The sequence below is a fragment of the Barbus barbus genome, assembly GCF_936440315.1.
Source record: "Barbus barbus genome assembly, chromosome: 2".
In the NCBI taxonomy this organism is placed as follows: Eukaryota; Metazoa; Chordata; class Actinopteri; order Cypriniformes; family Cyprinidae; genus Barbus; species Barbus barbus.
Genome location: NC_136730.1, coordinates 18,071,243 through 18,087,540, shown reverse-complemented (window position 1 = coordinate 18,087,540; position 16,298 = coordinate 18,071,243). Strand labels below are relative to the sequence as shown.

Below are 16,298 nucleotides of genomic sequence, written 5' to 3'. Positions count from 1 at the left end.
TCATTTCCGCCCACATATTTACCACAGTAAGAGATGCGAAAACAGTGATTAAAACAACAATAAAATAAACCTGCGAACCTAGAGGGTGAGACAGTGAGGATTTGGGAAAAGAAACAATAAATAATATTAAATTCGTGACCATCTGGCAAAACAGAACAAAAAGCCGCATACAGCTTAATTTAAATATATGCATGCGCTCGAACGGCATGAATCCAAAAGCATGGTCGTGATGTAACATTTGCCTGCTAACCAATTATTTATCTTATTAACAAAGCTTTGTACCTCACTTGTGTCATAATATGCATTAAAATTTAGCAAATGGGTAACAGTGTGTTTTGCCATTTCAGCGCCGGTGGTTTTGGAAACGGATCACTGACCGCACGTCACAGCCCCACGCGCCGTACTTGCGTTTGGGATATTTTTATTTTAAATCCCGATAATGTCAATTGCAAACATTGCGACGATGTTTTCAAATAAAACAACGAGCACCATGAAACCATTTTAAAAAGCGCATTCAGCGGTCTCCGTGACAATATGAAACAGCCCACAAAATAATGATCCCGTGCGTAACTACGGCACGCTCTCTTCATTTTATCAAATGCTCAATCACATCCGTTAATTTTACGATCCTGCTACTAGCCTTTTATTTAGACTAAAAACCCCTTTCATTTGGGTGAGGAAGCTGGCATTTTGAGTAGCATTTACACATCCTGTCATGCTGGTGACTATATGCTACTGCAATAGACGCATTTTGCAGTATTAAGGTTAACGATTAATCGATTAATTTAAACGATGATCGATTGTGGAAATTATCGAAAATTGACATCCCTAATTGGGTCATTTTTATAGATTCAACTATTATTTTCTCTTGTGGACTATATAACATCTTTTATGTGAAGAATCTTATTCAGGTCAGTACTAAATAAAAAATAACATGCATTTTGTACGATCCCTCTTATTTTGGTAAAATAATTAACATTTTGCAGATTCTGCAAGGTGTATGCAAACTTTTGACCTCAACTGTATTAATTTGGTCAAACAGATCTTTCTATTAAACACTGTCATAAAAATATTAAGCAGCACAAATGTTTTAAACATTGACAAAAATTAGTAATGCTTCTTCACCTCTTTGTTTTGCTATTTGTTTAACTTTGTTCTGTTGGTCTGTTTATGTAACTTTATCTTGGCCTATTGTTCATATAATTTGTTTCAGTCTTTTAGGGTCAATATTCTCATTCTCATTTTTCTGTGTTTTCCAGTTGTAGGATTGCTGGATCTCCAATGGAACCCTAGGATTCAGTGTATTGAGCCTCAGTGGCACTTTGTTGTGGGTTAGTCGCAATGAAGAGTGAGATTCCATCTGATGCACGACGCAAGCAGGAGCCCCTGAAGGGGCCTCTGACTAACCCTGAACCCATGGAGACTGGTAAGAGCTTCCCCGGTGAGATGGAGATGATTGGCAAGGCAGGAAGTGATTTCTCTTCTCCGCTATGTCCCGAGACCAGACACCGGCCTTCACGGGATGCCGGAGGTCGCAGGGACTGTGAAAGAGGCTTGTCGGGACGCAAAAAGCGCAAAAGCCAGCAGCCTGGGCCATCGTACTGTTCTCTGAAGGAAGCGCCAGTGAGTGAGGCAGCCCTCTCTCCGCCCCACCACATGCCCATGCTGCTAGAGACACATAGTGAAGATGAGAGGAACCCAGAGTCCTCGTTGAGTGACTGTGCCTCTTCGCCCTCCTCCAGCCTTCGGTTTGGTGACTCGGACACTCTTAGCTCAGAGGAGGATGGCAGGCCGATGACAGTTAGACAGCAGCAGCTCAAGACTCCCGGATCGGCCTCCACCGGGAGTGCAGGAGGAGGGACGGGCACGGCAGTAGTCATGCGGCCACTAGTCGCCCGGACTCGTGCCAGCAGGTCGCACAAGTGGGCACGGCTTGAGCCGGAAAGCAATCATGTGAAACGTCCGTGTCTCAGCTCACACAGGCCATTGCACAGGAAGCGTTTTGTGAAGGGCGGGACAGGAGGCGGGGCTCAGCGGACTCCAAAGCAGAAGGAGCGATTACTGCTGCAGAGGAAGAAGCGAGAGGTGATCGCACGAAAGAAGTACGCCCTCCTGCACAGTACCAGCAGCTCCAGTGAGGAGCTGACCTCTGACTCCTCCTCCCCTTCCTCCACTGAGGCAGAGGATGAGCTGTACGTAGATGTTAGCAGCAGTAGCAGCCAAGCCAGCACTGCCGCTGTGGCCTCAGGTAAATCGCTTTTTATTATTTACCTTTAACCTAACATTACAACATAGTGCTTTTTAAAGGATATTGTGGGCAGGACAAAAAGAGCTTGCTGTTTCTTCACGGTGCACCTGGTTTGGTTTGAACAAGAGAATTTGCTGTAACACTGTTGTATAGGGACCAATTCTTACTAATAACTAGTTGCTTATTAGCATGCACATTATTAGCATATTGGCTGTTTAGTAGTTATATAGCACATATTCTGCATGACCATATTCTACATCCCTAATCCTACACAATACTTAACAATTACATTACTGAGCATAAATTAGTCGTTTATTGAGGCAAATGTCATAGTTAATAGTTAATTAGCTAATAGTGTGAATTGGACCTTAAAATAAAGTGTGACCACATTGCTATTCTTTGTTTCCTGAACAGTTAAAAAATTATTTTTGTTTAAAAAAAAAAAAAAAAAGATTAAAATACTTTTCATACTTACACAATTCACAATGATGAACAGAATGCAGGTGTGAGCAAGTCAAATCTGTTGTTGTAGTTTATTTGTTTTATAATAGCCTACTGTAAATTATATATCAAAATGTTGAAGTCAGTAAGAGTTTTTTTTTTTATAATTTTTAAAGTGTTTTTTTGTTTGTATTATTGCCTTTATTTAGATACTGTAGGGGTATAACGATACACGTATTTGTATGGAACCGTTCGGTACGAGGCTTTCGGATTGGTACACATTACAAACCAAACGATTTGATTCGTTGGACGATTTGATTACATTTGGAAAATAAAACAGCATAAAGTGTGTGAAATCTAATGTGCTCAGTGCCACTGCACTCAACAAGGCAGCCCAAACGACGCAACAAGCAACGTGTTGTCTTCAGTGGCGTAACATTAGCAGACGGGCATGCACTGTATGCCTTGCATGCCCGGGAGGTTAGGCCCCGAGATAACCTCCCCTTGCTGGGTTGCATCGAAAGACTATGATCTTGTATCGACGATAGCCAGAGATATTGTCAAAAACATCAATTGTTGGCAATATTAAGATGGTTGGCATTTCCAATGAATGTAGGCCTGTTACGTTCTTATTTTTAATAGGCCTATTATTATTAAGTTGCTTTTATTATTAAATTAAAATTACAATTAATTAGCCCCACAATAATTACCAAATAAGTGATGTGCTGCGAGGATAACAAAAGATTAGGCTATAACACTGCAGTCATCCATAAAAATCAATGAAATTAAAAAGCTTTTATTTCAAGCACCGACTTTCAAAAATAACCCGTTTAACACAAAATATGTTTCTTCTCATTTTTTTCACACTATGTAATATTAGAAATATTAAGGGAATAAATGAAAACAGTTAGCTATGTTGAAGTAGATTCGTCTCTTGTCATCTCTGAGAGAATATGCTGCGTCAGATGCTGAAAGCTCATTACTCCATTATTCCATTTTTACTTTCAAGTTCTGCATAGTGAATTGACTGAGATTATACGTTGACTGGAATAACTCTTGCGCAAAGTTTGCTTGTGTGTGATGTCCATTTGTTTGCTTTCATGGTTTAAAACAGAAATATTTCCAACATTGCGATGTGACACCACTGTGTCGTATTGAACCGAACCGTGAATTTTGTAAACCATTACACCCCTAATAAGATAGGACAGTGTAGTGACAGGAGAGAGGGGTGGGATCAGGAACGGTCCAAAGGGTACCTGCAGCGTGTAAGATTTTTTTAAAGGAAGTAATAGTTTTATTGGGAGAGAATGCTTTAAATTGGTCAAGTGCTTTCTTTTCATCGAAGAACTATATCACAACACTGTATTTAACTGTGAAAGTAGTAAGAAGTGTTTCTTGAGCACCAAATCAGCGTATTAGAATGATTACTAAAGGATCATGTGACACTGAGACCTGGAGTAATGACTGCTGAAAGTTCAGCTTTGCATCACAGGAGTAAATGGTTTTTAATTATTTTAAAGTAGAAAACTGTTGTAGTAATAGTTTGCAGTAGTATTCCTCGTGCGGCAAGCATATTGCCATTCCACTGGCACAACGGATAACCCTGTGATGTCCCCCTCTGCCTGCTAACTTTTTGAAGAGAGAACTACCTGGTAGGGCTGTGCGTTTAATCGAAATCGAATTGCAATCACGATTTGAGACGTTGCGATTTGCTAATCGCAAAGCCTGCGATGTGGACACGATATTACTCTGATCCAGAGCATATGCACGACTGCCAGCCTTGAGTGACAGTCTTGCTAACCAACAGAGTGAGCACACCTCCGTTCTCCCCGATCAGCACTGCTCTAGCCAACTGCGTATACGCCCACCATTTAAAAAAGGTCAGATCAAAAGTTAGGCAAATTAAAACTAAAGAAAACATATACTGCATGTTCATTAATTCAGAAGACCGTGTCTCTGAATGCTTCTCTTACTCGCTCCGCTCTGCCCCACGCTGCGCGTCTCCCGAGTCTCACGGACGAGCTGCACACACGCAGCCTGTCTCGTGATGCTCTTTTATACTCACGGTCTCGCGTCCGGTTCTGCTCCGCAAGTCTCTCACGAGAGCATCTGGCAATATGGACAAGGCCTGACGCACACGCGCAACCTGTGTCAACTCACGCCTGGCTCTGCGTTTGAAACGAATGTAAATTAAGTCTAACTGCTTGCTAATTTCACTTGGATGAAATGAAACATTCAGCACATTTTCCACTTGTTCTTAAAATCCCAAATACTTAAAAATGAATAAATCAGCCCGTGTAACATGTAATACTTACTTATTATGTCAATTATTAATTTATAAAAAATAAACAAATCTTTCCTGTGAAATTCAGTAATTCTGTGAAGTACAGGTGTGTCTTAATAATTCACTAAACATTTCGTGAATTATTGGCCTTCTGGAAAGTATGTTCATTTACTGTATATGTACTCAATACTTGGTAGAGGCTCCTTTTGCTTTTATTACTGCCTCAATTCGGCGTGGCATGGAGTTGATCAGTTTGTGGCACTGCTGAGGTGGCATGGAAGCCCAGGTTGCTTTGATAGTGGCCTTCAGGTCATCTGCATTGTTGGGTCTGGTGTCTCTCATATTCCTCTTAACAATACCCCATAGATTCTCTATGGGGTTCAGGTCAGGCAATGAATCTAAAATATATGAAAGTTTCACTTTTTGAAATAACTTACAAGAAAAAAATAAACTTTTTCACAACATTCTAATTTGAGATGCACCTGTACATAATAAATAATATTTTGGCATTCAAATACATCGCGAATACGGAAACATTTGATTTTGTGTCGAATGAGAGACCCAACGTTGGTTTCAGTTTCGTTTTAGCCTAAATTAATTTGTTTTGGCTTGTCGTTTATAGCTAGCTTCTTATATATTTAATTCTTGTTCTTTTCTAAATACTATTAATTTAAATAATTTGTTGTGGAGTGAGGGGAACTAAAATAGCCTAGCTATGTTTTAGGGATGCGCGATATACCGGTACTGGAAAAATACCGGTATATATTATGTTTCAACCGGTACGATATCATAATTTTGCTCAATTCGGTATTTCCTACGCTGCAGTTGCGAAATACACCTGTAGGTGGCAGTGCTTCCCAAATTGCTGCGCAACCGGTAAAATGTGACAACAGAACAACGCGATGGATCAAACAGATTAAACTCTATCAACGCACCCGAAATTAATAAACAAAGAGAACAGTAGAAGTGAAATATGGCATTACTTTGGATACAAAACAGATGACAAAGGTGAACGAACTTACCTTACTGCACCTGTATGCAAGCATTGCAATAAATCATGCGTTTCCACAGGGACAACACATCAAACCATTTTAAGCACTTGTCGCTTGCTCATCCTGATCTTTTCAGGTGAGTGCATCATTCATAAATTCAGATTTAATTTGAACTTTTATTTACAACTGATCAACGCACATACAGATGTGATTAGGGATGGGTATCGTTAAGGTTTTAACGGTATTACTACTCTTATCGATACTGCTTATCGATCCGGTACTTTAACGGTATTCTTATCGGTACTTTTTGTTTTACTTTGTTTCTTTGTTCATATTCTTACAGTATCGTATCTTATGTATATAAAACACTAAACATGCCTGCACTTCATCAATTTGTAAATGCACCAGTTTGCAGGTATTTTTAGTGTTTTATATACATAAGATAAGATACAGTAACAACATGAACAAAGAAACAAAGTAAAACAAACTGACAAATACAATAAAACAAACACACAAACGAAATGAAATAAACAGTGCTTTCATTTTTCCATGAAGGTCTACTAATATTAATGTTCAGGTAAGTAATAGTTACAAAAGTAATCAAATGTAAATGAGCACTGCATAGTTTTCACTGTATGTACTGATAGATGTATGTTTATTAAAGCTATAACGTTGTTCAGATTAAGAGCTGTGGGTGATTTTCTCTTTGCATTTTGTTCTTTGATTAACATTGATGGCTCAAGCTCCAGTCTGACACTTTAAGACAATATACTGACACGCATCGGATTTTCTCCCAACTGTTCTCGTCCACTTAAAACATAAAAGTGAAGACTCTCATAACCGGCCATTTTGACACATTGTGTGTGTATTTTTTGGCATATTTTTGTGTGTTATTTCGACGCGCCCGAAGCTCAAAGTGTACTTTGCTTGTCCGTTTTGGAGCACGCCGCCGCGCAGGCACACGCGCGCACACACATTTCAGCCTGGGGAACAGCAGATTGTACTTTCAACGTTTTACGATCAAATATGTCCTGCAATGTAGCAACAGTAAAGACGCCATTTTATAACAATCACTGATTGAGCTGATTCAGATGTTAAGTTTTGGTTCGGAGGAACGAATCCGCGCCGCTATGAAGGGAAGGGAGTTGTGCTAGAAGAAATGCGGCTATAATCCTTGGAAGCCAAAATCGAAAAAAAATAAATAAATACTTAGCTTAATATAACAGCCACACGCCTAAAGCGTGAGCAGATGTTTGAATAGTTGGTTCTCTCTTCTATCATAATTAAACAGGACTTTCCTGTTGCGTGTGCTGAAGCTCCGCGTGAGCGCGATCTGGCTTCTGAATTGCGCATAGCAAAAATGCATCATAGACAAATGTTTGAATATTATTGCACATAAAAACAGCTGGCGACATTATATATACATATATATATATATATATAGAGAGAGAGAGAGAGAGAGCGAGAGCGAGAGAGAGAGAGCAACAATAAATGTATGTGTGTTTTCTTAATTTCTCCAATACCGACAGAAGTACCGATAACGTCAGAGCTTATCGATACTCCGGTCTTTCATAATTTAGCCCCGAGACCGATTTAATACCGAGTATCGGTACCCATCCCTAGATGTGATACAGTAAGATCAAACGTGCATGTGAGACACGCTAGAACCAGTGAAGTTTTGGTCACGTAATATATGTACTTGCATTTCATACAATCGAATATTAATTGGATTTGAATTGAGCAATAATTTTGCTATATTCATTTTAGTATCAATGATATGAAGGGAATATTTCTGCCGCGCTGTCAACCGCCAATAAGAAGCAGCCGAGAGAGTGAGATTTATTTAAGCTTTTTCTTATTAATAGAAAAGGGCCTTTCATCCTGGTGCGTAGAGACCGCCCACTGACACACAGCTTCACTCGCAAGCAAAACTTTTCAACTCGCAAACAAAAGTTTAGACCCGCAAAAAAAGAAGGCAGAAAAGAGAGCAACATTTGTGAATTAGTGATGAAAAGTTTTTGAAGTGCACAAAGAAAAAAATATATATTTTAAAGATTTACACGCACTGCAAATTATTTTGTTTTCAATTACTTTAATTTTGACCTTAAGAAGACTTTTTTTTGCAAACTTTTATTTTTTAATTACAAAATAATTAGTTTTGCTCTCAAATACAGAATTTTTGTTTGAATAATAAAGACACAAAAATAATTCCGTATGTTCCCTGTAGGTTTTTTGTTAGTTTGATACAAAGTTATTAAGATATGAATCTGTTTTTATTATTATTATTCTTTATTACATTTAATAAAACTGTTCTAAGTTCACTTATCTTTTGAGGCTGGTTATTTGTCACCTATGGTATCGATTTAGTATCGATACCGAGGTATTACATTCTGGTATCGTACCGAAGCCAAAATTATGGTATCGAGCCATCCCTACTATGTTTACAGTGTTTATTATAATGTTTGTAAACATTTTGCATGTCGGCATTAGGCCTAATTCTGAATGAAATAATAAAATGCGACTTATACGTGACTTCTCTCTCTCTCTCTCTCTCTCTCTCTCTCTCTCTCTCTCTCTCTCTCTCTCTAAAAAACACAATTTTTATATGCAAAGCATATTTTAACCATGCAGCAAACCTTTTTAAATATTTTTGATAAATTACTGAAAAAAATGAACATCCCTGAGATGAAGGGGAAAAAGAAAAAAGAAAGAAAATCGGCCAAAAAATCGGCATCGGCCAGAGAATACCCCATATCGGTCGACCTCTAGCATAAACAGCATGTCAGCAGATCCATTTCCTGCTAAACTCTTGCATTCTTCTTCTGTTGTCCTTGTTTGTATTTTTTTCAGCCCTCATGAAAATGTGATTTTTTTTTTTTTTTTTTCTTTTCTTTCAGTCCCTCTTAAGACAGTGTGGCAAAGTAGATTTAAACAGTGCGGAAAATGAGCTGCATTCTTTAAACATCATGTAAATAAAGCTTAAAATATACTGTACTTATTTTTCCATTTTATTTCAGGCATGCATTTTTTGTTTACAAAGGGCTTCCAACAAAATGAGCTCTGTTCCTAAGGCTAGTTGTGTTTTATAGTTCTCATGAAACTTTGGCGATCTTTATTGGTCATTACTGTGCATATTTTAATTTAACTATTATGTTATGGACAAAATTACAGAGGATAAAATGGAAAACGTACATCAAGCATGTAACCTGTGTGTGTTACATGCCGCAGAATTTTTGAGTTTCCTGTTGAGCAACAGCAAGTCCTTAACCAGCACTCTGCCGCTGCTCTCTGTACCGTACCAAGAAGATTACCTAAACCTCACACATTCCCCTCTCAAAGAGATCTAAACCACTTGATTGAACATACATCATGTCTATAAAACTGCTAAAATGTTTTAAACATCTGCAGCAAAGCATGCTTCAGAGGAGGACCTGCCATAGATAACTAGTGGCTTAGTGCTTCATCTGTTTCTGTATCAGTCTCTCTCTTACTGCCACTCCCCACACCAGCATGTTTACAGGTGTACATGTGAGCAGTCTCCTACTCAAAGACACTTAATAAATATTGGTAGCAGCCAAAAAAGGCAGATAAATTGGTTTAGCTGAAATCTCTGGGAGTTCCCTCCAGGCCTGGAAAAGTCATTGAAAAATGAACCACATTTTATGTTGTTGTTTTTCAATTGTGTCTTAGTGTTTTCTTATAATTGGCTCTAAAGTATTTTGTTGGCTAGAAATTGTACTTTGTGATTGACACAATTATTATTTTTTTAATCCTTATCGATAATCTCCCCAAGTCTCTCAATCTTTAACACAGACATGAGGTTTCATATCAGTTTATGAAAGCAGAGATTTCGATTGGAAATGAGTGGATGAGATAAGAGCAGCTCTCCAGCACCCCAGAGGTTTTCTTGGGTCATTCCTTACTTCAGTTCTGCAAGAGGAGGCCTGCCATGTTACATCACTTCTAAGGGTGTAACGGTATAAAAACATGACAATTCTGTATGTAACGCTGTTTTGCATTCATGATTCTGTACATTTTTGGAAAACAAAGCATAAAATTGCTAAAACTATGCTTTTTGCATAAAACAGTGTGCTTATGAGTAAGTTTGAAGCGCTTAACATAAAGCATGTCTCAGTTTATAACAACTTGGATCATGCGCTTTTCCTGCAGTAGCTAACTTTTTGTCCTCCACTAATTGACAACAACAATAAAGAATGTTGATATTAAATGTATACATATTGAACATGATGTATGGAAATGATATTGTAACATCACCTTCTCCTAGGGGAGAAACTCTTACATTCAACATACAGAGAATTTAAGCATATGAAAAAAAACGCTGCATTTGTTTATTACACATGCGTGTCGAACCAAAAGACATTGTCATTTACTTTGCATATGGTCTAATTATCTGACTAATCGAGGCATTTTTACAAAGAGCCTGTTCATGATGGTACATTCACAGAGGATTGCAGAATTGTAACTTTGAATGGTAGTGCACTTAGAATGTATGTTTACTGCTGTACGTTGTAGCTATGTTTGGTAGTGTGATCATATCTTGTGGGCAGCGTGGGGAACGGGGTAACAGCGGGGTGCTAAGCAGCAGCACTCAGTGGGAGAGCCGACCTTAACAACACACCCCAGAGAATGATGTTGAATCTCCCGAGCCACAAGCTTCTGCGTCAGTGCACAAACATGCCTGACACAGATAGTGCGACACAACAACAGAGCTGAAGTAGAGTTGTTTTAACATTGTATTCAGTGTATTGCTAAATTGGTGTGTATGCTAACTAGAGCCACGGTGAGAAGCAAAACTTTGAGCCTGACTGCTGTTTGAAAAAGCCAAAATTATTAGACTTTTTGAAATTATGGCAGGAAGACTGATAGTATAAATTGGAGCTCAATTAAATCTTGTTTAATCTTTTATTGAAAACTGTGTGAGGCATTCAGATGGCATTCAGATGTCTCTTTCATGTATTTCTGGATGTCATTTTCTGTAGAAAATGGAGCTTGAGTAGAAGTTGTTTGTCAGTCGCTCTGAGACATGTACCAGCTATGCTTGTGAGCTTTATTTTGAACACACCCTGGGCCTCTTGACACCAAATCCAGGCAGAGCTAGAGTTAAAGAAGGAATGAGAAGTCAGGCAGCAGAGCCAATCAGAAGAGCGATGAGTGATTGTTCTACAAAAGCCTGTGCCGGCACACTGCAAAGCACATCTTTTACTGACCTACATTTATCTTCGCCGGCACACACACAAGCACGCCTGCCTGAAACACTGGTTGGCTCCACTGCTGCACCAAACCATCATCAATTAAACAGCTGTAGCTACTGAGACTGATATTGCTTCTGCTCTAGATTAATGAGTGGGGCCTAGTGTAGCTTTCAGAAGACTTGGGAAGCTCATATAACACTATGAAAGTACAGATTGAGGGAGAAGATGACCACTGATCTCTGATGGTAGTTTGTATGTGTGCTTCCCGTCATAAAACCTGCAGGGATACTGGTGGACATTTAAATATAGGTGTATATTAGTTATATTTAAACATTTTCCTAGAGAAGCCCTTCACTGATTCAGGTTTTGGATGTGTTTGTGGTAGCAAACATTATCATATGTGATTTTCAGCTGCCACAATTCATAAGCAGTAAGATACAGACTTCACTTTATGCTGTGTTGGGAATATGATGATTCTTGAGTATCTGTATAAAGCTTGATGCTTTGGTGAGGTTGGACCAAAAAATGACTGTAAATGGTCAACATGCATAGGCTATCTACCCTGTTCAAAATGAAATAACCACCTGCCCTTATGTGATTTAAACAAGTGGTTCTCAGCCTGGGGCCGGAGCCCACCAGGGGCCTCAAGATGACTTAAAATTATTTAAATTTCAAAAAACGGCATGGGAATTTACATTTTCTAAACCACTTGTCCTATATAGGGTTGTGTATATGTTATATAATATATGTTTAAAAAAATTAAACGTTAAAAAAGTATTATTAATCTTAATACTTAATTCATACCCTATTCTTGATTTTGCAATTCTGTGTGGTAATTGTGAGACTAAAAACCTGATGTTAGTAACTCCATAATAAACAACTATGAGTCATTTATAGATTTAGTTTTTTTTTTTTTTTTTGCATTTCTAACCTAACTGATTGTGCTAAATAGTTTTATTTATTTTTTTATTTAAATTAAGCATTTTGAATTAGTATTGTGTTTTGAATGATAGTGCTATATAAAATAAACTTGCCTTGGCTAAATGTGTAGTAGAGGTCTTCACGGGTCCAAAAATTTGTACATATTTTATTTGAAAGTGAGTCCCTAACCCGTGCAGACCAGAGAAATGCCTTTAATGTACTATGTGGACCCGACCATTACTCGAAAGTTGGACCCGAACCCGTCTAGGAAGACACAGACCCGACTGCACCCGATCGGCACATACTGCACAACAAACTGCTATTAAGTCAATAAACAATTTGCAAAAAAAAACAACAAATCCCTTAACCGTTAGCCTTCTCCCTGACTGCGATGGCTACAATCCTCCTTGCCAATAAATTTCCATCCGTGTTAGGTTGTTTCTCTTGTCGATGGAGAGAGCCTTCTTAATCCACTCATTATTCCAGCTTTAAAAGATTATTTGTTGTTACGGTCGGTGACGGATGACTAATGCAACTTCGAAGTTTTTTTTTTTCATCTCGAGTCAATTTCGACTGTTGCGTTTAACCTACAATAACTTTTTGTTGGTTGTAATAAAGACTCGGAGCAATTATTTTTTTGCAAAAAAAAACAGAACTGCTTTTACTGCGTGCGTGTTCAGTTTTTTTTCCATGTTACTCATGAAGGAATCCACGATCACTGTCCGCTTGCAGTACTACATTAACTCCACCCGCGCTCTGCTTCTGGCGGCTGAGGTAACACGTGTTTTTTTTGTTTTTTTTTTCACCTTATTTCCTGCTCACACTTTTCTCATCTTAATTTGACAAATTTTAAAGTTACGCATGCTGACTGACACTGATCACTGGTAGGTGCAGTATTCTCAGATCGACTCGGGTATTACATATAATGTTAAACAGACCCGGGACCCGAAGTAATAGATTGGGACCCGACCCGGACCCGGCTGACCATTTAAAATATAGACCCGAACCCGTATGGTTCCCGGGTCGGGTCCTCGGGTCTCGGGTCCTCCGTGAAGACCTCTAATGTGTAGTACTGAAAGTGTCATGGAATCTGCCTTTTCTTCTCTGCAAGAAACACTCAAGTCACAGAGTTCCAAATGCCAAAAGAGAGATGCCTGCAGAACGTCTGACCATCTCACTTGCAGCTTACAGTTTGTAGCCAGTGATCTTGTTGCAGGTGTTCTTCTTTTCTCTCCTCATAATCTCCCCAATACTCTAATTCTAATAATAATAATAATAAATTATCCCACCGCAGTCACCTCATTAACTAGCTGTCATGTTCTAGGTGGCAGAGTGCCAAATAGACTCTCTTATTTAGAGATATTCTTTTCAAAAGAACATGTTGAAGGCCATGTGAACCAAAAGAGCAACTTAGCATCATGTAAATAACAGAGACCCTGAAATCATGGTTTCATTCACGTTATTCTACAAACACATTTTAAATGAATAGTAGAAATATACCATAAAGTAAGTAAAATGAGTTCTTGTTGGCTCAGTTGCATCTCATCATCTTCATGTATCAGTATCCATAATTGTGATCTGAAACTATACAAGTAGGTTTCAGTGCATTGTTGCGTGAATGTTAGTATTAATTAAGCTTAATTTCCATGTAATCAATCAGGTGTCCTGGATGAGGATGTGGTTGTGATCGAAGCGACTCCTGCACCTGTAGTGCCTGCCAGCGAGGAGATCAATGTCACCTCCACGGACAGTGAAGTGGAGATCGTAACTGTTGGAGATGCCTTCAGGTGAGATTTCTCACCAATATGTCCTTGTAACTGGTTTTCAACAAGTGTTGTAATATTTGCAGAGGACAGCTGTTAAACTTCTGGTGAAGCAGATTTAAAGATTCTCACATGGCATTATATAAAACTTGTCTGAACTGAATTACGAGGTTCATGGCTGTTTATGGCTCTCTGAAGTCCCCAGCAAGGAACTACTTCGTCTAGATGAGAGGGCACATCTGGGTTTAGGCACGAAGATGGCAGTCTCTATTGTTATGAAGGCATTCCACTGAGCTCCCAGCTGTTATGAACCATTTTCACAGACTGTGATGACACGTTTCAATGTTCATTAGCATTGTAAATCATACAGGAGTTTTTCATTTTCTATTTCTATTTTCTATTCATCCAACTATGACGACTTCAACTTCTGAGAAACCCAGAAATATGAAAAGATTCCATTGTGTGCTTTAAAGGGGTCATCGGATGCAAAATTCACTTTCCAAGTTGTTTGAACATAAATGTGTGTTGGAAGTGTGTGTACACATCCATCCTATAATGATAAAAAATCCACCCATTGTTTTTTTTTGTTTTTTTAAATCCCCTTTCTCAAATCAGGCTGTTCTGAGATTCCTGTCAGAATGACATAGTTCTGTATAGGTCACTCCCACGATAGTTGATTGACAAGGCTGTCTTATCTTAGACTCGCCCTGAGTGAGCTGTTATCAGTCCGCCATTGTGTCGACTTCGGTGCAGGGAAAGACAAGATGTCTCTGATTAAGCGATCAAGGGCTTTTGTTTTGGGATGATGTAATGAATATAAGCAGTCGTCATTTACTCCCGACATCTGAGCCGCTGAAGAGGATTAATATTACTTTCATTTTTGAAAGGAATGCAATGATCCCCGATCTGCCTAAATGTGTCTGTTTGCACTAATCATTCGTGATCCAGCTTCATCTAGAGAAGTGAGTATAAGAGTTTTTTATGAATCTTTGCAAATCGCCTTTCCTAATAACGTGCTAATTAGCCAGTTTCGCGGCTAAAGTAAACCGTACTGCTCGTCACCCCACGGAAGAGAGGGGCGGGGTCAGCAGAGCTCATTAGCATTTAAAGCAACATGGACTAAAAAGGCTTGATAAAAACAGTGGATTTTGACATGGCAAAAAAATGTTTTTTACACTACCATTGAGAATTTTTAACCAAAATATGTTATAGACTTTTCATTAAGACCCTAAGGAATCATTTCAACTTGTGGAAAATGGGCATCTGATGACCCCTTTAAGGATGAGCCCCAAATCATGGTGAATGCCCACTTTTTGTCTTTCTGTGGACCAAAATCAAACAAGGTTCTCCTCACATTCTCACATTCTTGCGAAAAGAAGTTCAGTGCCTTAGCTTGAGTGTTGTAAAGATTTCCATTGAGTTCGCAGAAGAGCAGAGACTTTGCATGTAGATTCGATTTTCAGTTTTCTGCACGGCATATCCATTTAATAAACGCTACAGCCTCCAGTATTTTGGCTGGTTTCACCCAAACTATGTCAGACGGAGCTCTCAGCAGGCTTCCCGTTTTAAATCTGATAGAAGCTCTAAACTCAATCACATCTGATATGGTTTTGTCCGAACTACGCCCCCTCTTCCTGTTGCTTGATTTGGTTTCGCTGTCCCGCTTCTCTCCTAATTGTTATTGAGGCGTCTGTTCCCGAGCTGAGAATCGTCACTTTATTCTATTAATTTTTTAACCGCTGCCAGAAATAGTGCTGGCCGCCACCATGCGCCTACCAGCAAAGTCACTCAGTTGAGCCTGTTGAATCCTGAACTGTCGTCATTGTAAGCCGTACGTTGGAGGTTGATCGTGGTGTGGTTGCCTTTCTCAGGACCTGAATCATTCAGACGTTAGTGTTGGATGAGTAACTCCTCAGGATGTTTATGCACTGGTTCATGTTTGCATGTTTTATACCATTCATGGAAGCATGTAAACCTCTATGACAGCATGATTGAGGTGAAACACAAGTTTTCACAGTAAGTCAAGCCGTGAGAAATGTTTATTTAACATGCACACAAAGATTAGCAAGTGATTTTATGGTTGCCAGCTTTAAAGCTATAATGCATGCTGGCCTTCTTAGTAGAGGTTGACAATGTGCTGGTCTCAGGAAAGCAGGTGGGTCTGTCAGGCATTGATGGGCAGCCCAGTCTGTTCACTTGCTGGATATGTTCAGAATAACACGATACTATAGAGAGCAACAGGACCTGCCCATTTTTTTAGAAGTATTTTTCCTATTAATTGTACTCATATGTACCCATTTTACCCATATGTATAACCATTTATTTCTATTTTCCTTCTATGTCTTAAAATAGAAGCAGCTAAGGTGGGGGAATATACATAGAATTACAGTGTGAGAATCATGTTCTTTACTGGTAAAATTGCATGACAAGGTACAC

The 16,298-nt window shown here is 38.9% G+C and overlaps 1 protein-coding gene across 4 annotated transcripts in view; it reads left to right on the top strand.

The window, feature by feature from the left end:
* Positions 1-16,298, top strand: part of LOC306886655 (E3 ubiquitin-protein ligase Arkadia-like) — a 47,897-nt gene that overhangs the window by 6,046 nt on the left and 25,553 nt on the right. For all 4 annotated transcript variants that reach the window (XM_079443951.1, XM_079443949.1, XM_079443950.1 and 1 more), the window contains exons 2-3: positions 1,260-2,248; positions 13,760-13,886. In XM_079443951.1, the coding sequence (XP_079300077.1) occupies positions 1,342-2,248; positions 13,760-13,886 (1,034 nt within the window). In that variant the 5' untranslated portion in view covers positions 1,260-1,341. The remainder of the gene's footprint in view (positions 1-1,259; positions 2,249-13,759; positions 13,887-16,298) is intronic.